At 41.0% G+C, this 24,856-nt stretch overlaps 2 protein-coding genes across 3 annotated transcripts in view; one reads left to right on the top strand and one right to left on the bottom strand.

Annotated features, from left to right (window-relative positions):
- pde5ab (phosphodiesterase 5A, cGMP-specific, b) overlaps positions 1-14,382 on the top strand; it is a 61,713-nt gene extending 47,331 nt beyond the window's left edge. For both annotated transcript variants that reach the window (XM_079184702.1, XM_079184701.1), the window contains exons 20-22: positions 11,759-11,833; positions 12,715-12,798; positions 12,938-14,382. In XM_079184702.1, the coding sequence (XP_079040828.1) occupies positions 11,759-11,833; positions 12,715-12,798; positions 12,938-13,057 (279 nt within the window). In that variant the 3' untranslated portion in view covers positions 13,058-14,382. The remainder of the gene's footprint in view (positions 1-11,758; positions 11,834-12,714; positions 12,799-12,937) is intronic.
- A 2,649-nt stretch (positions 14,383-17,031) lies between these two features.
- mad2l1 (MAD2 mitotic arrest deficient-like 1 (yeast)) lies at positions 17,032-22,694 on the bottom strand. Its single transcript, XM_079185177.1, has 5 exons — positions 22,559-22,694; positions 21,077-21,223; positions 19,890-20,010; positions 17,657-17,760; positions 17,032-17,539 (listed from the first exon to the last, which is right to left on the bottom strand). Exons 1-5 carry the CDS (start codon positions 22,620-22,622, stop codon positions 17,367-17,369), a joined length of 609 nt encoding a protein of 202 aa, XP_079041303.1. The 5' UTR covers positions 22,623-22,694; the 3' UTR covers positions 17,032-17,366.
- Positions 22,695-24,856: the final 2,162 nt, after the last annotated feature.

Here is a 24,856-nt window from a genome sequence, read left to right as displayed (position 1 = left end):
TATTTTTGGAATGCCAAAAATAGACATAAACTGTGTTAGCGCCTTTACAACCGACTTAGTGGTAATGTTTCTGAGAGGATATGCAGCTGGATAGCGTGTAGCCTGACACATCACTGTAAACAAAAAGGTACTACCAGCTTTGGAGCGTGGCAAGGGACCAACACAGTCAATGATCAGATGCTCAAACGGTTCCCCAGCAACTGGAATAGGATACAAAGGAGCCGGCTTTATTGTTTTATTTGGTTTTCCAGTCAACTGACATACATGGCAAGTTCTAACGAAAGCAGAAATGTCTCTTTTCAACAGAGGCCAGTAAAAGTGTCGCTTAACCCTATCATAGGTTTTTCTTACCCCTAAATGACCTGCAACTCCATCATGAGCAGTCTGAAGTACAGTAAGTCTTACACTAGAGGGCAAAACAATTTGTACAGTTCCTTCCTCCATAAAACCCACTCCCTGGGGAACCCATTTCCTTACCAACAGGCCATCCTGGAGAAAATATCCATGGGGTGAACTCTCCACCTCATCATCCAGGAGAACTCTGTTGTACAGAGCCCGAAGTGTGGGATCATGTTTTTGCTCCATCAGAAGGTCACTGCGAGACACAGGCAAGGGGAAAGCCGGCACAGGAAACACAGAAAATCTTTTTTTCTCTGAATGTTCAGAACTGGACTCACCACTGGCTCGGCTCATAGCACGTGTCACTGCACAGGTGGGATGAATAACAGAAGGTGTGTCGGAGGACTCCGACTCTTCTACCCGGGCGACCAGAGCATCCACTGACACATCAGGCCACACCTGATTGCCAGCCAGGTCATTTCCTAAGATGACCTGTACTCCCCCCATAGGCAACGAAGGGCGCACTCCCATAATCACATCACCTTGGACCAGACCTGACTCTAGCGTCAAAATATGCTGTGGCGCAGAAAAGACTGTCAAACCCATCCCTCGGACCGCAACACTGGAACCAGCGTCTGTTTCAGGAGAGAAATTCAACACAGACGCCAAAATAAATGATTCCAGAGCCCCTGAATCTCTTAATATCTTAACTGGTACTTTTATCCCACTTCCTACCAGTGAAACATAACCATCGGACACAAATGCCGCATAACCAGGGTCAATCTCCTGCTGAGCTGCGGAAACTGTCTGTTCCTGATCCAAAACTGGAACCTCACTCACTGACATTGACGAAGGAGATTTTGTGTGCGCCCGCACGGCAGCAATGGCACGGTCTCTTTCGTCAGCACGCAAAGACACAGCAGCCCCAGATGGTTTTGCTGGTAAAACAACAGGCTTCAACTTTTCCTTTAGCACTGGACACCCATTTCGCCAGTGACCCTTTCCAAAACAATAATTACAGACACGATTGGGGTCCAATCTTCCCTGTAAACCCCGGTCTGCCTTAACCGAACTGGTCTCTTCTGACCAAAACTTACAGGGCCTAGCCCCCATATCACTCTCTCGGAAGCCAAAATCTCTACGTCCACGGTTCTCACCGAAAAATCCTTTGTGAGTCAGGACAAACTCATCTGCCAATCTAGCCGCATCTGTAACCTTACTTACTTTCCTTTCCTGAATGTAGGTAACAACACGGTCAGGCAAAGCATGTTTGAACTGCTCCAACAAGATTAGTTCCTCAAGGTCCTCCATAGTATTTACCTGTGAAGCAGCACACCAGCGATTAAAATTAGTGGTTAAATCACGAGCAAACTCAATATGGGACTGCTCTTCCTTCCTTAGTAACCTGAACCGCTGTCGATAAGCTTCCGGTACCAATTCATATATCCCAAGTATAGCAGCTTTAACCAACTGGTAGCTACCACTATCAGACACACTCAAGGCTGAAAAAGCCTCTTGGGCCTTGCCAGTGAGCACACACTGAAGCAAAAGAGTACGCTCAGCATCCGACCAATGTCGTGCCTCCGCTAAACGTTCAAACAGAACAAAGAAAATGTCAGGGTCCCTTTCATTAAACTTTGGAACTAACCGTAAGTTAACAGAAACATCAAATGAGGGAAAAGCAGGAACAGGTAGTGCCGCACCCCCTACCTTGTGTGGATCAGGTTGAAGCTTTCCTTCACTCATAAGCTCCAGCTTATATCGCTCCAAATCTAACTGTTGTCTTGCCTGAACATGGGCTAGTTCAGCCTCCCGAAAATGTGCATTTTGTCTTAACTTTTCTAACTCGACAGTATTTTTATGTTCCTCTTGCATTTGCAGTAAGATAAGTTCTTTTCGTTGCTCAAATGTCAAACCAACTCCCAGCCCAGTTAAAACAGGAGCCATTTTGGAAACAATGACTGACTCACTCACCCTGGGGGAAGCTACCTCTGAAAATGTATCAGTTTCTACAGGTGCCTTTTCAGTCCCCACTATGACCGGCAACACTTTTTCCTCCAACAAGTGATCCTTTAATGTGGCCAACAATTTGTCTTTATTCCACTTTTTGGAAAGTTCAACCTTGTAATGGTCCGCTAATGTCAAGAGCTGATCCTTTGTGTAAGAATTTAACACATCACCGTCTGGAGACTGAACAAAGTCTTCAATGGAAGCCATCTTATCAGTTTTAAATAAGGAACCCAATTCCTCTGACTAACTGCCTAACCCGGTCTAGCTGAGTAACTCATCCTAGTCTTCATGCAGGTTAGTGGCAGGATGAATTAAGCACAAAGCCCAATAACTCGGTTAACCTTCAGCAAGCTGAAAATCACCTAGACAGTCATGGAAGTGCCCCCGAGCATTGCTCTAACCACGTACTGCACCAAAACAACAAACAAAAAGGTAGTAAAACTTATGCCTATCAGGAAAAGGGTTCCAAATGACACAAGCCTGTACTTTTAACCGCACGCCAGAAAACACAACTCCAACCCTAAAAAAAACTGTGTGGAAACTCCCTTTAACAAAGTTTACATTTAAGATTTTTCTAGTACTAACCTTTCCAAAAAAAAGATCCCGGACGAGCCCCCATTTGCTACCACCTGGCTCAAGGCTGGCAACAAAAAGGGAGGCCACACAGAGATTTTACCCAATTATGGTTTATTTTAGCTGGACAACTGCCATGTTCTGAACAAAGATGAGGCTGGTGCAGCAGGCCCTGCCCTGCGAGAGAGAGAGAGAGAGAGAGAGAGCCTCGCAGACGGGCTGTCTTTTAAGCCTTCCTGGAGGCTCCAATCAGCTTGGCTGGTTGGTGCAGGTGATTGTCCCAGCTCCTCCCACCAGGAAACCATCCGTGAGCCGGCCCACAGCCTGGCAAGTGGGAGGGTCGTCACAATATATATATATATAGTGATGGATGACCAGATGGATTGGTGTTCTGTTGTATTGTATATGATGGAGGAGGTTAGATTTTCCATTGAAATGTAATCTATCATTAAGTTTCTCCAGTGTGTGACATGTGTGTTTTTCCTTGATTTCCAGTTCATGAGGATAGTTTTCTTGGCGATAGTTAGGGCCACGAGGAGTAATTGGCGGTTAGATTTGCTCAGATTTATTGTTGACATGTCTCCTAGTACGCACAGTGAAGGGGACAGTGGGACGAGGCAGCCCAGGAAGACAGACAGTGACTCACTTATTTTGTTCCAGAAGTGTTTAACTGGAGTGCAGTGCCAGGTGGCGTGAACATCGCTATCCGGGCTATTTTGAGTGCATGTGGGCAGATGTCTGACGTGAATCCCATTTTAAAAAATGTTTGCCCAGTGTAATGAATTCTGTGAAGTATTTTATACTGTATTAGTTGTAAATTGGCATTTCTAGTCGTGAAGTAAATGTTATTGCAGATTTGGTTCCAGAAGTCAGCATCAGGAGTGATGGACAGGTCTGATACCCATTTTCTTGATGGTATGGATGATGTTTTATCAGACTGTGATATTACTCTACATATTTTTGAGATGAACTTTTTTGAGGAGGGGATATTAATTCATTCTGAGATTGAGGGGGGTAGTTCTAGGTTAGTGGCCTTAGTGTTAAGTTTGGATTGAACGGATGATTTGAGTTGCAGATATTCCAAAAATGGATTGCTCCGGATGCCGTACTTCTGAACCAAGTGGGGGAATGAAACCAGGGTGTAATTATTGAAGATGTGTTTCAGATATAGTGATGCCTTTAGCGGACCATGTGTGGAGATTTAGAGGTGTCTTGTGGCTTAGAAAGTCAAGATTGTTCCATATGGGAGTATAATTAGAAGGTGCAAAAGTGATGTTTGGGATTTTGTGGAATTTCCCCCAGGCTGTCAGAGTTTCTGCTATTGTTGGTGTTTTGAAACAAGGATGGTGTTTGATAGATTGGCTGAGAAATGGTAGGTCTGAAATCTGAATGTCCTTAGAAACTGTCTGTTCTATATCTAACCATGTGTTGTCTGATTGATTGGGGTGGATCCATTTAAGGATGTATTGAAGTTGATTTGCTAGAGAGTAGTGAACAAAATGTGGAGCTTCAAGTCCTCCTTGTGTTTTTGTTTTTTGTAGAGTGGCCAGTTTAATTCTTGGAGTCTTATTTTTCCAGTAGAATTGAGTAATGATTGAGTCAAGCGATTTGAACCAGGAGTGGGTGGGTTGAGATGGTATCATTGTGAATAGGTCATTTATTTTAGGAAGTATTGTCATTTTAACTGTAGCTATTCTGCCCATGAGTGATAGTGGTAGTTTCATCCAGCGGAGGAGGTCGTCGTTTATTGTTTTAAGTAGTGGAGTGAAGTTGAGTGTGAACAGCTCTGACAGCCTGGGGGAAATATTTATCCCTAAATACGTGATGACACCTGTGCAAAAAGGGATAGGTGGTGTATGGGCTGCCCCATCCCAACTGTTACTATCTAATGGAAGGATGGATGATGTATTCCAGTTAATGGAGTAGTCAGAGATATTATAGAATGATTCAATAACTTTAATAGTTTCCTGTAGTGATGAGTAGGGGTTTTGGAGGAAGAGCAATATATCATCTGCATAGAGGCTGATCTTGTGATGGGTGTTGAGTGTTTGAATTCCTTTTATAGAGATGTTCTGACGGTTCAATGAAAATGGTGAAAAGTGAGGGAGAGAGTGGGCATCCTTGCCTGGTCCCCCTGTGCAGTGTGAAGCTTTGTGAGGTGTGTCCATTGGTGATGACAGTGGCTGAAGGTGCAGTGTACAGAATCTTAACCCAGTTAATAAATGATTCCCCAAAGCCATATCTTTGTAATGTGCTTGCAGTTTAGCCAGATGATTCAGAACTTTTATTTTTTTGCCTGAGAACCAATTCCACAGATATTTCAGGTTAAGAATTTGATAGATGACATGTTGATTGGGTTAAGATAGACTGAACATTAATGTTGATAAATATGTGTGTGTGTGTGTGTGTATATGTGTGTAGGTGTGTATGTGTGTGTGTGTGTGTGTGTGTGTGTGTGTGTGTGTGTGAGAGTATGTAAATGACACAGCAGGACCTGCAGACACTGAATCAGGGAAAAAAACAAACACATATAGGAACATGAACACAACAAAGAAAGTAAAACAGTACAAAACAAAAATGCAAGGGAGTGTGGTTCAGATCGGGGTTCATACTGTCTGGTACAGTGAGACGTAGGTGCAATACTACAGTATAATAATCGAAACGGAAAAATCAATGCGGAGAAAAGAGAAGGGGGCATACCTAGACTACGGAGGAGGGTTTTCCGTAGTCTTGAATTTTTTTCTGTAGTCTTGAGGTTGACATTTTCAACTTTCAACCTGCAAGTGTTCCAGGTGTAGGGCCAAAACGTATCCAAAAAAATGGCTGATTGTGAAAAACTGCACAACTGAACTCTCATGTAAACAAACCAGACACATTATACACTTTACTTACATCAATTAACATGCAGAACAGGTTTTACTAGGAAAGTGTTTAAGTAAGTACAGGCAAATATACCTTTCATTGCCATTTAGTTGATGGTATACCATTAACAATGTATGCTTCTATTGTTGTTTGATGTCAGAGGACAGCTTCTTTGTGAAGTTGGGGTAGATGGATTTTCCCAGAGTTTACAAGTAGGAACTCCATTGTACATCGTAGACTAGTTCCAAGTCTTCTGGAACGCAGCGTTAGTGCAAGACAAGTCAAGATGTCCACAGTGAAAAGGTCTATTTTTGCTTTAGTGTGGGGGTCGACCTTTGGAACATAAATAAACATAAATTAGTTCAGCTGCAGTTTAGCTGTGGTTCAGCTGAACTTGTTCTGGTTTCGACACAGCAATCAGGTCCAACTTAGCATGCAGCTGCGCGATTCTAAACCCAATAATTTTCCAGTTAGCTGAACTTGTTCCAACGAAGAGTGCGTCACACACACCTAAATCACGCCCGTAGCTGCCACTAACTCCTCACAGGACACTGATTGGTCCGTAACACTGTGGTTATGACACAAACGCTTTACTTGAAGCCTGACAAGATAGATTATTGTGTGATCTTGTGATCCTGTGATTGCGGTGTGCTCTCGTGATATTGCGAGAATCCAGCTGCCGTCCAAGATAATAGTGGCAAAGCGACAGCCCCATAAAGTTGTATGGTGTTAGCAAACAGTTTCTCATTTACAGAGCAACATTAGCAGTACGTAAAGGCCAATTCATACCTTCCTCGTCTGTGGTTTGCGTGATGTAAATGTCGCCATCCACCCATGGACGTCTGCATGCAGCCCGATAGTTGTGACTTCACTGTACGCATAGCATATGCGCTGACTGCACATGCTCCAGTGTAGTTCCACACTCCAGTCCAGTTGGTACCTCTATCTGATTTGCCAAGACGAAGAAAAAGATAAAATGGATGCTTGTTATGAAGAGAGGTTGTTCGGGGAGATCCGCCGTTACCCATATTATTGTCTCTAAAATAATACAAAGGACTCCTGGTAAACAGCATTCTGGTGCATTACTGCTCCCAAATGGAATAGCGTGTGGATCGGGAAATGTGCATGCTTGGAATGCCAGACCGACTCAGACCCTCAATTGTAGTATGAATGGATCGACGTGCACGTCTGCGTGATTGGTACTAGTCTGCGGCTTACTGTGGATGCAGATAGTATGTCAAAAGCTTTAGTCCAACATTTACTCCCCTTTTAGCTTTGTTGTGGTCTGTTTTGGGGTGTGGCCGATGGGCAGCAAAGACTCATTCTGAGCTGAAACGAAACAATGGCACATAAATTAGGTAAATGTTAGGGCAAACATTGTTTGCAGGTTTAAATTACAGCAGTAGACATTCATTGGCTAGTTCTCTATTGAATGACAGAGGATAGAAAGCTGCTGATTTGATCTCTATTGGCTGAGACTTTCTAGCATCTTTCACTTCAGGCCACACCCCAATCAGTGATGTCACAACAGGTGTTTCTCATCAGTTTCAAAGGCAAAACATCTTCTGTCACTGATTAGGGTCTAACCTGAAGTGCAACATACTAAAAGGTTTCTACAGCAAAGAGCAGTGCAGCACTGCTTAATATCTTCTTCTGTCGTCATATTTGATCCTACCATTTCTGACTCTGTGTACATCTTAGCACTCTATTTCTGTCTTTATCTCACACACACTCACACACATATATTTGTTTCATCGTTCTCCTTATCCATCTCAGAGCTGTGTCCCTGTTGTTTCATCTCCCTGCTGACCTCCGTTAGTCGGCATCTCGTTAGGAACCACAGGCACAGTGGAGAGAAGTTCAGACGGCACTCTATGTATGTGTGTATGTGGTTGCGTGTTGACAAGTTAATGAAACAGCTGTGCCCTCAGTCCTCTTGGAAAAAAAACATTCAGGGAATTAAACATGCAGATATGTTCCCTCACTTAAACATCATTGGAGTTCCATTTTAGTTTAAGAATGGTTTAACTGAACCTTAATCACTTTGAGATTTGCATTTCGTTTTAGGTTTAGTGGATACTCAGGAAGTGACAAAAGGACTGCCACCAAAATGTACATCATTTAATTGAATATACATGTTTTTGGAGTCATGTTTGTGTCCACGTGATGAATGTAGTATTATTCACTCTACCTACCTCTGTTTTGGTCTCTACCAACTCCTGGGAGAAATATCTGGCTGCTAGATGTTACACCAGTGGCGGGCCGTGCATTTTATACCTGGGCTTTCACTGCTGTCCTGCAGCTGAAATACCACCTTATGACCTCATGATGGCGCCACAGCTACGGTTATTATGCGTTTCTAGGGCTGTATCAATATACACATTCGTATTAAACCGTTCGGTACGAGGCTTACAAACCGAACAATACGTTTGAATAATACTAGTGCATTTGGAAAATGCAGAAGCATGCAGGATTTTAGGAAATAGAAAGTTTTCTGCTCTCACTAGGAGACAGCGGTCTGTGTGACCTCTGAACCGGAACTCAAAAAAACACAACAAAAAACAGCTGGGGCTCCGCAAGTGTTCTGGGAACCTACGCTAACTAGCTTAACGGGAAAACAACAGCAGCAACACGCATTCTGCTACACACAAGGGCCATTCAGATATTAGATGTAAAAAAACAAACCAGTTGAATTACCAAATGCTGATCACATCCTCCTTTCATTGTTGACAAAGAGTTTAATCTGTTTCTCCTCCTTCAGTCATTGAGTGTTAAAAAAAACAAAGCTAGGTAAAAAAAATAATAATCTACACCAAGCAAAATGCTAAAAATGTTATAATTTCTTCCATATCTTTCAATTTGAACTCTTACTACTCAGACTAACTCTGCTGTAAGTTTCGTTTCACAATAGTCACGCGCTCGCCCACTGACCAATCACAGCACACGCTGCATCTCACTGCAGAGCTGCTCCTGAAAACTGAGCTGCACGCAATGCTGACGTAGTTGTAGGCCAGCTAGCAGCTCTGACACGTCAAAGAATACGCCCAACATGTCAAACTAAAGATCTGATTGGTTGAAGACTATGACAATCAACAATATCGTCCCCATTCACTTAAACTGCACATGGATTGACTTGTGAGTCTGCAGGCCTGGGGCCTCTCTTCTTACCTAGAGACACAGAGGTGAAATCTGATTGGATAAAAGATCTACTTAAAACAAGCTGCACTGGAAGCAGAGCAACTGAGGAAGACAGTAGCTGTGCAATGAGAAAATAAGATAATGGGAAAAATATTTTTATAAATATAATACATGTAGTGTATTTAAGAATAATTATTAAATTATAAAATAGCTATAACTTTGTGATTCTGTTTATGCCAGCAGAGAAGGCCTTGCAGGCCCTGACGGCCCGCCACTGTGTTACACTATGCTCACCAGCTAACTTTGTGTCTGCCGTTTGGACGCTGGGCAAACAGCAGTGTATGAATGTGTGTGGGAATGGGTGAATGTTGAAATATAGTGTAAAGCGCTGTAAGCGTGTAAAGTATATAAATGCAAGTCATTTTACCATTTAAAGCTGGGGTCTCAAACTGCCGGCAGCCAGCAACAGAGAGGGTATGACCTGCGACATGATGTCAAAAATATAACATAATCTGGCATGAAAAATATTTTTTTTAATTTAATATTTTTTCCTATTTTTTATACCAATTTAAACAACTCCTTCATTTACAGTTCAAATAATACAAATACAATTCTGATTAAAACATATATTATAAGAGTTGTTTGGCTGCAACCAACAAAGATCAAAGGTCTCTTTTCGAACCGAAAAGGAAGTGGATGAACAGACAGTTTCTAGAAAGATGCACATTGCAGGGTTTCTTTTGTGAAGTTTAAGCTACCTGCCTGATGTGCAAGGCAAAGTTGCTGTTTCATCGAAATATAATCTCAAACATCATTACTCGACCAAACACGGAGAAATACCAGGGACACCGAGAAAAAAACGAGCCACGCAGCTCCAGAGACTTGAAGTCTCAGCAATGTCTTTTCCATAAAGCCAAGAAGGATGCTGCTGCCGTTGAAGCAAGTTATGTGGTTAAGTTAACCGCCAAAGCAGGAAAGCTATTCACCAAAGCGCAATTTCTGAAGAATTGCATGTTGTAAATCACTGATATTCTATGTCTAGAAAAGAAGAGCTTGTTCAACAATATCTCTCTATCGGCAAACACATTGGCAATTTAAGCTATTTACATTAGGAGTATTAATTGCAAATTAAAAGTTACAGAAGAGTTGCTGAGTTTGTGTGCGCAGCCATACGACAGCCAAGGATAGATTTCAGCACGTTGAGACCCCTGTTCTAAAGAAACCCCTCAGGGTTTGATAGTGATGTTTAGGGCTGCAACAACGAATCGATAAAATCGATAAAAATCGATTATCAAAAGAGTTGGCAACGAATTTCATTATCGATTCGTTGTGTCGCGCGATTATTACGCCACTCAATAAGTCGCGGAGATGTTTGAGTGTTCACAGCAGCTCGGAATAACGGAACAGGACTCCGGTTCTGTAGCTGACGCTGACCGGCGTATAAACGTTGCCGTGACAACACCGGAAGTTGATTTACGCGAGTTGTATTTTTAGTTTATTTCTGCAATTATAATAATTACATTTACTGCCATTTTGGGTACCTTGTGTTTAACTCGTAACCGTTTTGCCGTTGTTTTACTTATGATAGACGAGCTTTTGTTTTTGTAACGTGACCATTAAACCGGAAGTTAAGCGGAGCTCAGAAAGATGAGAAATGGCGGGAGAAAACAGCGAACTTTTTCTTCCCCGTCTGTTATTCTACTGCTGGTCTACCAGAACACGGTGACGTGTATTCAGTTCACTCATTAAAGTGCTGTTATACTTGTAGGTGATGAGAGACAGAGTATTTGTTTCTTTGTTGTTTGTACATGAAGCTGTTTTGTGTCTCTAGTTTTCCCGGTGTTCCATGAGAGGACAATAATAAACGTGAACATCAGGAAGAAACAATTCTTTCATGACCAGTGTGGCTACAGGTTCTATTTTGTGGGTTTTTCTCTGAACTGGGTCCATGATTAAGAGGGACGGCCGGGGGAACCTCACCCGGCCCGGACACGGAAAGGATTGACAGATTGATGCTCTTTCTGGATTCTGTGGGTGGTGGTTCATGGCCGTTCTTAGTCGGTGGAGCGATTTGTCTGGTTAATTCCATTAACGAACAAGACTCCGGCATGCTAACTAGTTATGTGGCCCCGTGCGGTCGGCGTCCAGCTTCTTAGAGGGACAAGTGGCGTTCAGCGCACGAGATTAAGCATTAACAGGTCTGTGATGCCCTTAGATGTCCGGGGCTGCACGCGCGCCACACTGAGTGGATCAGCGTGTGTCTACCCTTGGCCGAGAGGCGTGGGTAACCCGCTGAACCCCACTCCTGATATTAGTCCATTTATTTTTTTAAATTATTACTTTAACAGCTCAGGGATGTTCGAGCAACCCGTTTGTGCACTTTCTGAAGATTTTTTGCACTGTGAATTTGTTGTTTTGTCAGTTCTGTTTTTGAAAAAAGGGTTAGAAACTAATGCTTTTTTTAAAAATCCGATTCATCGATTAATCGAACAAATAATCGACAGATTAATCGATTATTAAAATAATCGATAGTTGCAGCCCTAGTGATGTTGACAGAAAAGTTTGAAAAATCAGTTTAATCTCATCAGACTGTGATGTGTTGTCCTTGTTGTGATACCTGAATAGTTTCTTCTGTCCTTGGTATCACAAGTGGATAAAAACACTCTTGGAAGTTTTTGCATGTAGTAACCCGCTCTTGGAACTAAGTGTTAATATTGTTAATTGTGTTAAGATACAAGTCCTTGATGGTTCTCTTTGTCTCGTGTTTTTGAATCAATATGTCTGCTTTAGGTTAAAGATTATAGTTGAACTAACCAGTTTCTTCTCTCTGATGCAGATTGCAGAGCTGGTTGCCACTGAGTTCTTCGAGCAGGGGGATAAGGAGAGACAGGAGCTGAACATTGAGCCCACTGTAAGTGTCGGAGTCTATTCTGTGTGACAAACGCCTCTAAGCTGTGGAGTGCCTCAGGGATCCGTAACGGGTTTGTTTTTAATCTTCATGTGCTTTGGCCAGGTTGTTGTCATCAAAAGACATGGCCTCTCATTTAAGCGCTATACTGATGATACTCAGCTGTATGTATGTGTTCCCTGTTGACTCGAGGACTATCGATGTCTTAAATAATTGCATATTATAATTATTATTATTATAATTATATATTATGAATAATCTCAAAGTCTTTTGCTTAAACCATGACACAACTCAGGTGTTTATAATTACTATTATTTTGTATTCGTTATTATATTATGAATCATATAGTATGGAAAGTCACACGGACTACAATTTATTATTCTTAAAATCAGCCTCCTGCCAGTTTGTCTGTGCCTCTGTCATAAATATCATGTAGTGTTGATTGTGTTCTGATTGGTGTGCTGATTGTATTATTGCTGGCTGTGCAACAAATTGCCCCACAGGGATAATAAAGATTACCATACCTTACCATAGAGAAAAACGAACCAGTTATCATGGGTTTATCTGGATCCATTACTTAAACCCTTGTGGCATAATTATGAATCCCATAACTTTACTTGGAGTAAATTTGTCGTAGTTTGTTGAGGTTAGGCAGCTGATCAAATAAACAATAAATAATTCTCTTTTTATAGTCATTTCTCAAGCTAAAATACCACTGGTGACAGCCTCTCCAATGTGAGGATTTGCCACTTTTATTTGGCATGCATGATGGAAAATGAAAAATCTTTGGCTTTTTGCCTTTTTGACAAAACAAGCAATTGAAATATGTCACTACATGATGTTCAATGTCATGGTCACTTTGTTTACATGTCATTTTACCTTAGGACCTGATGAATCGTGAGAAGAGAGATAAAATACCCAGCATGCAGGTCTCCTTCATTGATGCCATCTGCACTCAGTTATATGAGGTAAAAACAACAATTTAACAACAAATTGAATGGTTTTGTTACTAGAAACCACTGTACCGAATAAAAAGCTGGAAAGGGCATTTTGCCAATGATGGACAATCTTTTGAATGAATTAACATTTTCTTTGTCACTGTCACAGACTTTGGCTGGCATGTCGGAGTATTGCTCCCCGCTGCTGGAAGGATGTCAGGAAAACCGGCAGCATTGGAAGCATTTGGCCGAGGAGTGCGAGAAGGGGCTGGTGAACGGCTTGGTGTGATCCCAACACCAGTTTGGTTTTCAACCAGCACAAATTTCCAGGGTCTTTCCTGTCCAACCTGGTCTCTCAAAATGTCATGAAATTAGCATGACATCTAAAAGGACAAATGAGATCATTTTTCTAACAAGAAAAGATTGTCTGCTGAAAAACCCATTGGATTGGTTTGACAGTAAAGAGGCAGACACACTTTCCTTCAAACTTACCAACTCTTGAGCAGGTTCAGGTCCCAACTTACGCCGAGAGTTTTGCTCACACATGAAAAATAACAACAGTTTCCTACAACTTTGGTCTCATTGTAGGTTTGTCTGTAAAAATTAGGTTGTGCTCACCAAGTTAAATACTCGGATCTAGGAATGCAGCAGCATCACTGAAGACTTAAGAGTCATGCTAGCTGTCTAAATGCTTCCATAAGCTTTACAACCGATCTGATCATCTAAAAGCTGACCTCTTAACCCGCCGGACTTTTTGTAACAATATCGCCGTGTTCCCAGATCTCAGCAATAACTTAGCTGAGTACATAGAACAGATAGAATCCGTGGCTAGATCTATGAAAATAAGACCCAGGTTGTAATATACCTCAACATAAAACCTTAAACTCCAACTCTCATGACAATGAAGTGCAATGTTGTGCTCATGACACATAATCTTTGTTTCAGAGGTCATGCTCATTTCACCAAACTGTGTGAGACTTGTCTTCCTATCGTCACCATTTTTCCATGAGCGTCACTCACCAGAGAAAACAACAGTCATCACTAAGCTATATTTATTACAATAGCCTTTTTTATTTTTGCACAGAGTAGCTTTCACCTTGAAGTCTCACTTATATTATCACTCACAGGTAGTGACATGTAGGGGAACACTGAATGGTGAGACATAGATCACTGGCACCAGTGGGATACAGATATTATACCACCTTTATAGTTTACATAGCGTCACAATAATCTGATGAGCTTGTTAAATGTCTTCGTTCACAGAATACACACACAAGGCTCTTTTGTAACATTTTGTATCACTCATTGTCTTACCTATTGTATATTTATTTGTGTTTGATATATTTATTAGTTTCTATATCGTACGGTCCTCCTTTTGTCAAGAGCACAATGCTTTGTATAGGAAATGTAGTTTTCATACTTTAACAGATGCGGTCTCTGCTGTTTTGAAGGACCTTTCTTAGGAACAACTCTTTCAGATGACATTTGGAAATGTACTGTTTTGTGTTGTTTGAAACTTAGATTTTTTTTTTTCCAAAATGTAAAGGAGCCAAAGACTAGGCCTGCAATTTGAAAGGGAATGGGTCTACATTGTTCCACTGCTTTGTGATGAAATAGGACCAATTCACAATTAAAAGAAAAAAAGTTTGTATTTGTCCACGTCTCTGCATCCGTTAACGCTTTCCCACCATAAGAGGCTGTTTGTTTAACTTTATTATATATTGAGCGATGAAGTAGCGTTTGCATTAAATTGTGAGCAGCCTGACCAGACTACTGATTTACTACTAGGTCTACTAGGTCTCTTTCATTTCAGTTATGCTCTGTTGCATAAGTGAACTTTGCTAAAAACCAACCAATATGATGGCACAAGTATACCATTTAGCTCTGGTACACTCTGTCATTTATAAACACCTTGTATCCATCGTCAAGCTTCTCTTATTGAATTGATGTACAAGAAATTCACCAAGAGAGAAACGATTGGCCCAAATACTTCAGACAGTTTCTACTTTTACTGCAAGGCCTGATTGTATCAACAAAACTTGGTGAAAATAATTCAGAAAGTATCAAAGCTTTATGCTGACACGGGTTCTTTAAAGATACAAATGAGAAAAACACTGCTGCACCGCTTCAATGGTTACAACTTTCTAGTACAGTGCATTAATGAAGTATTCAGAGCCTTTCATTTTCCCCCATTTTGATGTGTTGCAGCCTTTTGCTAAAATCTTTTATTTTCATTTTTCCCCCTCATCAATCTACACTCAATATCCCATAATGACAAAGCGAAAAAAGGTCATTGGAATATTTTTGCAATTTAAAAAAAGAAAAATCACTACAGTTGAAATTGAACCCAGGTGCCTCCCATTTGTATTGCCCACCTCTGAGAGGCTTGATTGGTTACAATATATTGGACATGAGTTGGAAAGGCAGACACCTGTCTGGTCTCACAATGCACACCAGAGCACAAAGAGCCGTGAGGTGGAAGCTCAGAGATAGCATTGTGTCGAGGGACAGATCTGAAGAAGGCAACAGAAACTAAATGTATCGCATTTCCCAAAAATACAGAGGCCTTCATAGTTCCTATGCTGTGATCACACAAGACATGGTTAGACAAATCCATGCCGGGCAGCCCAAAGGACGCTGTATCGCCAAAGCCTTTTAGTTTATTGCTATTAAATTACAGCAAAATCTGTTTACCTTGGCTTCATACAGCCATTGAGCAGTGCGCATGAAGATGGCAGCGGGAAGCTTCCGCGTCAGGCTCACAATGTGCAGCAACAGTTCCGGCCTCTGGTCTATTCAGTTAGAGGAAACATTGGAAAGATTCCAGCATACATGTTTGACCCAAATGAGGACTGTTGTGCACCAAAAGCGGCGGCTAGCAGAAGTATCAGAATGGTAAGTGAAGTTACGTTTTAGTTTGTAACTGGCAGATGCTGACACAGCAACCACTAACAGGCTGGTAGAACCCATGTCCAAACAGTACTCATATAAAGTCAATGATAATAATGAGAGTACCATGTGCAAGTTTTGGTACCAATACCAACAGGCCTGCAAACTCCACTGTGGTTAAAGTCTGAGAGTAGGGCCAAATAGCATTTAAAGAGGAAAAACCCCAAAAATGATTACAAAAAAATCACTAATTCTTGTCAGCATATAACAGGTGATTTTTCCAATTGTATTCATACTATGCGTAAAAAAAAGAAGCTTATAATTATGTGTCCATTTGAATTTCAAAGTTTGGTTCAGCTGAATTCTCCGGCCTCTGACGGTGACAAAGTAAGACTCTACAGGTCTATTACATCTGATGACCACGCCCCCTACTGAGGTAGCAGCATCCACGCTCAGCATGTAGAAAAAGCAGGGCACACATAGCTGCTAGTAGCATTAGCAAGCCACACACAGGATCTGTTTATCTGCAGTCACTAAACAAATCTGATCACTGTGCTCTATTTTAAACAGCAGGGCTATGGCTATTTACTGACTCTCCCCCGCAGAGCCTGTCGTAGATCTGCTAGTTCAGCTACAACACAGCAGCCCACACGGGGACTCGGTCAATGGGACACAAAGGTGCTTCTAGTGACGGTCACTAGGAGTATCACCAGATTGTCCTGCAGAGACAGAGTCTGACAATGGCTGTTGGTTAGCTGACTGCCACGCCTCTCCTGTCCATGCTCCGCTGAGTCTCTCCGGGTCCCTGGACCCTCCAGCTCACAAACTACATAGCCTGTGCTGCAAGTTTGAAATATGCTGTGAGGAAGGTCGCAGAATTTGAGGGTGTACTCACCCGTTCAGCTCACTTTAGACAAAGTCTCGTTACTGAAGCTCAGCTAAAAAGCAATATTTCAAGTTACAGCAACTGAAAGGTTTTATTACATACACGAGGTCAAGCAGGGTCCAGCCTGAAGTGCAATGAGTCTGCCGAGTCTATTGTACGATTCATTATACAGAACACACAGTAACGGGTGCATTTTATTACACATGCCCAGGAGTCTCATTTGTGTATCTGTGGTTGTGTTTCCTAGCTTGATGTGTCTGTTGCTTAATCTCTGTGCTTCTTCACAAAACTGAATAGCTAAGTTCTTACTGCTTCTGTCTCTGGGTTGTTGCCATTAAAGAACAATGCTTATTTTCTATGTGTCCTGTGTATGGTTGTAGAACTCGACATACTGTGTAATGTGAACACTACAAACCACAGAATCACCTGCAACCAACCAACGTGTTGCACTGCCACCTTCTGGCCACAAGCAGTAAAACCACAAAAAGAAACCTTTGTGAAAGACATTTATTCATGACATGTTAAAAAAGATTAACATATAAAGCACTAGCTTCTAAAACCGACGTTGACCATCTGGGAGAAAGGAAAGGCACTACCAAAGAAAAGAGATCACAGATCACAGCTAATGAGAAATATTTACATCAGTGTAGACGAGCAGGGGGCCGTCACGTCCCTCTCAAAAAGACAAGTGACACAAAGTGAAGATGGCAGTTCTCTGTGTACAGAATACTCAGACAGTGACTGTAGAATATACTGTTCTCTATAGGGCAGTGGTTGGTGGTATGTACAGCTCATAGGAGGAGGGGCACTGGGGTTTAGAGGTCTAAGCTGAGTCCGTTCTCTTGTACGCCACCATGCTGTTCACCTTGTGGATGGAGGTGGTGAACGAGCGTAAACGCACCTCCTCTGATTGGTCGATGATCTGAGGACCAGACTCCTCCCACTTATCAGGAACCAGCAGGTCTTTGTCTGTGTAGACAAGGAGGTCAAATGCACCTAGGGAGGAGAAGGCAAAGATCAGCGTGTCAAAGGATTAGTCAACTGACAACTTAAGTGAAAACTGAAATGGAGACAAACACGAGTTTGTCGGTACAAACGGCTGTGGCTACTCACACGGCGTCTCCAGCAGCGGCAGGAAAGTAACTGTGGCTGTAACCTGCCTGATAACTGAGCGGATCTCATCCTGAATGGTCTTAATGGACTTCTCCCTGGGAGCACTGGGTGACACGTGAGAAGTGAGTTAATATGCATGATCTGAAGTACTGTGTACATACACACTGAAGTGAGGCAGTGTGGGAGTTGCCAGGCCATGAACATGTGCTGTAGGTAGGAATGTTATTGGATGTCACTAGTCAGCTGAGCATGAAGGAAAATAGCTGATCAACTGATGCTCCGTCTAAACTGAGGTGACAGGATTCTGCTCAATTACAGAGTACAAGCTTGTGTTATGATCAGCTGTTAATGGTGTGTAACCTCTGGGAACTTTTCATTATGAAGACCCCAAACTAATGCAAACAAGTGGATTTAGTTCTGTGGCATCAAGTCAGCAACAGTTATAGTTTTTTGGAGTAGACTCTTTAAAAATGCCTTCTAAACAGTTGCTTATAATAAGACAATATTTTCTATTGTTCCTTGTGTGTGTGTGTGTAACTAACAACCCATCTCGAAGTACTCACTGACTTCCCCACCTTGCCCGTGTCACTGAAACCGAAGCCCATTGGTTCCTACCCAAAATGTAAATCCTTAAAAACAGGTAAAGAATATATGGTTTCCTTTTTAGAAATGGTCAAATAATTTCCCTACAACAGCGGCCACTGTGGGTTTTATCATAAAGGAGGAAATATGCATGCATTTATCAGGGACTATTTTTATCGGCGGATGAATACACACTTGTTGCTGTAGTGCAGGGGTATTCAATAAAATTTCCAAAAGGTCCAGATTGAGAAAATCTCCTCGGGCAAAGGTCCGGAACATTACAATCATATCTAACTTGCATTATGTAGTGCCATACATATATATATATATATATATATATATATATATATATATATATATATATATATATATATATTCAAGAAGCCTAGTAGTAGTAACGTCTCTGTGTCGTCAACAACTGTCAAGTCAAATAAAGAAAGTACACATCAATTACATTTTAACAATTATTATTCTCAGTTTTCAAATTTAACTGGATGGATTATAAATACTACATAATACATAAATAAATGTTCTTCTCATTTCAAGTAACGTAATGGCTGGATTAAAGAATAACTTACATAACGGAAAGCTTTAGAAAAATGTGCATCTTAAAATAAAGTAATTCATTTGAGAAAAATGAATTTCACTGAATTGTCCTGCAGCTTTAAATTCAGTTCATTCAGGGTGAAGTGATGTTAATAAAAAGCCACAATATTATATTTTTCTCATCTTCTAATAAGATAAATTAGTGAGCATGGACTTTATCTGTGGTTATTTAACCACTTGTTTCAGGTCTATTCTCTCTGTTTACATCATTGAACAGTGAATTCATGTGTTAGATTCTGATCATATTGGGCTCTTACGTTTATTTTCTGTATCTTCATCTCAGATGCGAGTGGTTTGCTCCAAATGAGACATACTGTGTTTAATCTGCCCGTTCGAAGAATTCATCTAAATGAGTCTGTCCGATATTGGTTAAAGACTCTGATGTCTCTGACCGGATATCGTCTTGGGAAATTATATTTTCAGCCAGTGTATATATACTCCTGCTCTTCATTCTCTTTCCTCGTCTCTCCCCCGTGTGTCACGGTGTGTAAACATCTGACTCGAGTCAGGAAACTTGTCAGACAACCCATATTTGATTGGCTGAGCTGCATCACGTGATGTGATTTACTACGCATTGGTCGGCGCGTTTCCTGCACCGCTGAACAAGTGCCGTAAATGCTGGAAAAGCTGCGCCGGTTAAAATAGAAGCGCTCCGTCAAAATTGAATAATTCTCAATTATCTATCGGTTTTAGGTCCTGGGTCCGGGTACAACGGCGTCTGGGTCCGGATCCGGACCGCGGTCCGCCAATTGGCGACCCCTGCTGTAGTGAAAGCAGGACGGTGTATGTGGGATTGAATCAAAATAGAGTGTGACTCCCTGATGTGTTTTTAGTAGTTTTGGACAACTAAATAATGACACACATCATCTGTGACACACACAATGCTCGTGAGTAGACACAGTCACTGCTTATCTGGCTGAGTCATGACTGATGAGCACACAAAGACCAAACACATTCTGAGAACAAATAAAAACTTTTTGAAAGAATGCAGCTAAATGAACTATTGTGAGACTGTTAAAGGGCCGGTAGACGTAGCGGCGCTGACCTGATCTCCTTGGCTGATTTGTCACACTCGATGTCAAACTGCCATCTCTCCAGCACCTGGTTGGTTTCCAGACACGTGATCACCAACACAAACTTCTGCACTGTGCACTCAAACAGCCACTCTGCAACACAGAGAACAAAGCCCTGTATCCTGACACTGAACAGTGGGAATGGGATCAAATACATCACGGCCCTTCTTCTGCCCGTACAGAATAGATATAAAAACACACGTGTATTTTAATGACTCAGGGACTGAGGACTCCACTTCCTTTAAATACATTTAGTCCATTATCAATGCAAAAGTGCACAATACAATACTACAGTTATCTTAAACTTGTCCATTCTCAAAATGCTGAAGCTATAAACAAAAAAGTGAAGTGCATTTTCATCACAACTTGAAAACAAAATATTATTAATTACAAATAATTAGTTCTTAAAGAGAGCTGAAGGTCATCTGATTTGACAGATCAGATGAAAGTATAGTTCAAATTGCAACAAAAGCTAAAACAATTAGTTGATTCATTGAACAAAAGAAAATGAATTGACAACTATTTTGATAAAAGGTTAATCTAGTGAGCATCTGTTGCTTTTCCTCATCTTAGATTATAATAAACTGAATATGTTTGGGTTTTAGGAAATGAAGATTTAGAGTTTTTAACACTTTAGACCAAATGGTTAATATTTCGGCAGATGAATCAATCATGAAAATTAGCATTCGTTGCAGTCCTATGATGAACATCATGCTTTGGGTTAGCTGCATACACCTTTATGCTCAGGGGGTTTCAGGTTTGGTTAGTTTTCAATTGCAATGTATTTAGAAATCAGTTTGTCCAATTGTGCCATATTTAGCAAGTAGAAATACAATGCCAGATGGGAACAGTGACAGACCTATTGGTCGCATTAGCGCCGCACGCCGACTTTTGGTAATTAATGGAATAAAACAATCATTTTGGCAGTACAGGTCAGATTCAGTAATTTGGGGTATGGGCTGGGTTCAAGTCTGAGTCTGACTCCAGTGCAGGGCAATGGCACCACAGTCCTGGCTAAATGATGTTATTCGTTGCCTCTATCAAAGTGACACAACTACATGAGAAGATAAAAACGTTACTCATATTTATGATGCCACCGACAGTAAACTCTCCTGAGGAAAGCCACTCAAGGCAGAAAGAAGCAATCTTCTGAGGCTACCTTTGAGTTGAGACACCACATTGGTCAGGTAGTTCTTCAGTTTGGGATCAGTGGTCAGTTGAAGGCTCATGTCATAGTGGGTGACTCTGGTGAAAGTCTCTGGAGGATAGATGCCCCGCTGGTACAGGATGCTGTTGATGCCAAAAGCTGTGGTGCAGAGAGTGAATCCACATGAAACCATAACGTTACTATCACGCTGTCATTGTAGGAGAGCAAGACAGGCAAGAGGCTCACAGCTGAACAGAATCAAATGAGTTCATACAACGCAAACATAACGCGCATTAAGTAGCACAGTATGCCTGAGCAGCAGTGGGCTACCAACGGTTAGCATCACTTACATTATGATGCGTTGAGGCTCTGTTCAGTTAAATGAGTTTTAGGCAAAGGTAAATTATAACGTTATCATGATGTGTTCACATGTAATCTGTAAAATGTAGTGTTGGTGAGAAACTTGAATAAATCCAGTGGTTTGAAGGAGATGTTTTCACATTAATATAAAATAGATATTAGAGATGAATTATGAGCTGTTTACACTAGCTCTAATAATACATCATTAAAACTACTAATGAAAGGATTTGTTCTAATCCATAAAAATACAATCTTTTATTTCATTATTGGAATTGTGTTTTTATGAGAAAAAGAAACTATGAATGACTATAACAAGGTAAAAGAATAATATTTAGAGTGTTTGATGGTTTACAGACTTCAGAGGGGTTCAAATGATTTTTGGGACGGTGGCAAAATAAATGGTCTGGAATCTTGTAGATCAGCTGTATAATCAAATAACAAAGGCATCTGTTAATATGGATCATCAATGATCTTCAATTAGTATCGGCATCTATAAGTTATATCTTTTGTGCTGATCTGATCCGTGAGTTTTATGATCCAGTGCTCATTGTTACAGCTGCTTTTCAATCAATGTAGCATTGGAAACACAGTAAGCTAACACTAAAGCAAGTTAGCGAACCTCGTCCATCAATGCTAACGTTGCTATGCTTACAGACAATCGATACAACTTGTAACGTTACAGTGACCAACATCTCGAAGGAAAGGTTAGTCTCCTGGTTTGTTTTTTGACTGAGTTCATTTGTAACGTTACCGTACGTATTCGGAATACCCCCTTATCGTATATGTTAAGCTAACGTAACGTGTGTTACGCTCCACATTTTCACCATGAAAGTACTTGGTGGGAGGTACACTTCACTGTAATCTGTGTACACATTCTAGCCTCAAGTTAAAACACATTTAACTTAACACAATTATCTTTAGTTGGTTGTGTGCCCAAATGTACACTGGTGTGTAATGTTAAGCTCCAAACACGATTTTCAGACATTTGAATGGAGCTCCGATTGGCATGTTGAAAATATTCAAACTGCACACAGCTCCGGCACAGTCCCGTTAGCGTACTAGCACTGCGTGTTTGCGTGTGGAATGCGCTCAAAACGAGTTGAAATAACGAATGGCATGAATATAAATACTTACAGAAGAACTCGGCCACCAGCTCGGCGCTTCCCTTGAGAGTGATTCCTTTCAATGTGCTGGTCATTTTCTTCAACTTTTTGTGAAATTCTTGACAATGAATCCCTGTTGTGTGTTTTCTTTCTGTCCAGACTGAGTTACCCGCCGTCCAGTTTGAAATTTGTCTGCTCCACCCTCTTGCGCATGCGTGAAATACTACGTCGCACTGTTGATGACGTGTCAAATTACAGTAACTTTATTTTTCCACTAGAGGGCAGTGCATGATAACTCAACGTTATGTCATCCTGATGGGGAGAAACTGGCTTTCCCCTAACCTTACACTCATTCATTCATTTAGTAAACAACAGTACTCTACATTTTATGTTCACATGTTTGATTGTGTACATTTCAGTTGTGTCAGTCTCAGTGTGCACTATGAATCAGAATCTGTTATATTAGCAAGGTATGAGTACACTTCCCACATCAGGGATTTGACTTAGTTTTTTAGTAGCTAGCATTGTACATACACAGCAACATAGAGATAGCTTTAACAGCTATAACAAGGGCAACATGGCTGAATAAGAGTCAATATAAACATTTAATACTATGTATTTTGGTGAATTGCATGGAAGATATAGCTCAAGACACTGTAGCATCAGGTTTACCAGACTTTATATTGCACATTGACCACCCAATACATACACACTGCCCGGATGCCATCAATCTCCACATAGGTCTTGGTCATGGTCACCACCTTGTAAAATAACATGAGCACTAAACTATCAGACTTCTATCTCTAGCTCTCTCTTTGAATTCTTCATACCAATACTTCCGTAACATTTTTGCGCTTATAACCAAGCACAAAACCGTGAATGTTTTTGAGGAGCGACTTGTTTAAATCCACTGCCAGTCCTACATGTAGGGTTGATTTGTACATTTGAAGCATACCGAACCTTTTAGCTTCTTTGTCTTCAAAACACACTCCATGCAAAAGAGCCAATCAAGCTGTACACCAAGTAAAACCTGGTTCATTTGTGTTGTCACCAACATATTCTAGTAGTAATAATATTGTGATTTCTTTTTATTTTACCATAACTTTATTTTATCACAACATTATTCAAATGTCACTTCAGCATCTCTACAAACTAACCCTGGCCACCACATGCACCCTGCACTTCCAAAGCGATCAGTGAACATCCAGAGATTTATTTCAACTCAACTTCAAGTATGTAGTGACACAATGTCAAGGTGTGTGGGAGGAGCTAACTCTAGCTAGCTAGGTTGTCCATTTCTTTTGTCTGAGACAAACATTATTCAAACATGTTGGAGAGTTTTGGTTCTTAACAGAGATACAAGTTGAAAGCTTGTCTGCTTTGGGAAAAACTTATCACGGTTGTGACCTTCTCCATTTGTGTATGTCTGCTTTGAACCATACATGCTTGGATTGTGATATGCACTGTAGCCACACATCCAGCCAACACATGTACAGACGTGCAGTCATTTCAAAATATAGTCTACAGAAAGTCCTTTACAACTGTAATCCTTTCAGCAGAGTTGGTTGGTCTGTGGTCATTTTTAATTTTAGCCAATACTATATCTTTAAGAACCAAGTGTTGCAACACTGATTTAGATCCCAGTGTGAAACCCAACTGGTGTCCTTCTAAAAAGTAGCTGCAGGTCTAAACTAACACCTCTATGGTTTTATTTTGAAAGACCTCAGCACCATAGTCATGTCTCACAACAGAGACTGTGGGTACTGGCATCAAAGCCTCTCTATCTGTCTGGTATCATGAACATGTCCTTCTCTTGATGGTTCTCTGTGTGTATAAATGATTTTCTATTCATCTGCATAGGAGAAGTGAGGAATTTAGGAGATACAGAAGACCAACAGATATCGGCCTCTTCAAACTTTAGTTGATATGATGCTGTCTGCTCCCTAACCACAGACAAGAAAAGGTATCTTGTTAAATTCGTATTAAATAAAAGGACTGGCTATGTTAGTGTTTATCATTGGTGCAATATCTGTGTTGGTTGGCACTAAAAATCTAAGAGTAATTCATAATGATTTGCAATGGCCCCACGGTCAGTTATTGACAGTGATGATGGTCGTTGCTTTTTCTATCAGTGATTTGAGAACTCCCTATGTACTTCCTCCCACGCTGCAGATGTAGGACATTCATTACTCCATGTGCAGCAGTCGAGGAATTATTCAGATCCTTCACTAAGTATATTACAAGTAAATGTCCTGCATTCAAAATGTACGTATGTGGTATTTACTTATGCTGATAGCAGCTATAGCTATAGATCCTTGTTAAGTTTAAT

The sequence above is a fragment of the Pholis gunnellus genome (assembly GCF_910591455.1).
Source record: "Pholis gunnellus genome assembly, chromosome: 23".
Classification (NCBI taxonomy): Eukaryota; Metazoa; Chordata; class Actinopteri; order Perciformes; family Pholidae; genus Pholis; species Pholis gunnellus.
Note: the sequence above shows the minus strand (reverse complement) of the source record. Positions and strands in the feature narration are given on the sequence as shown.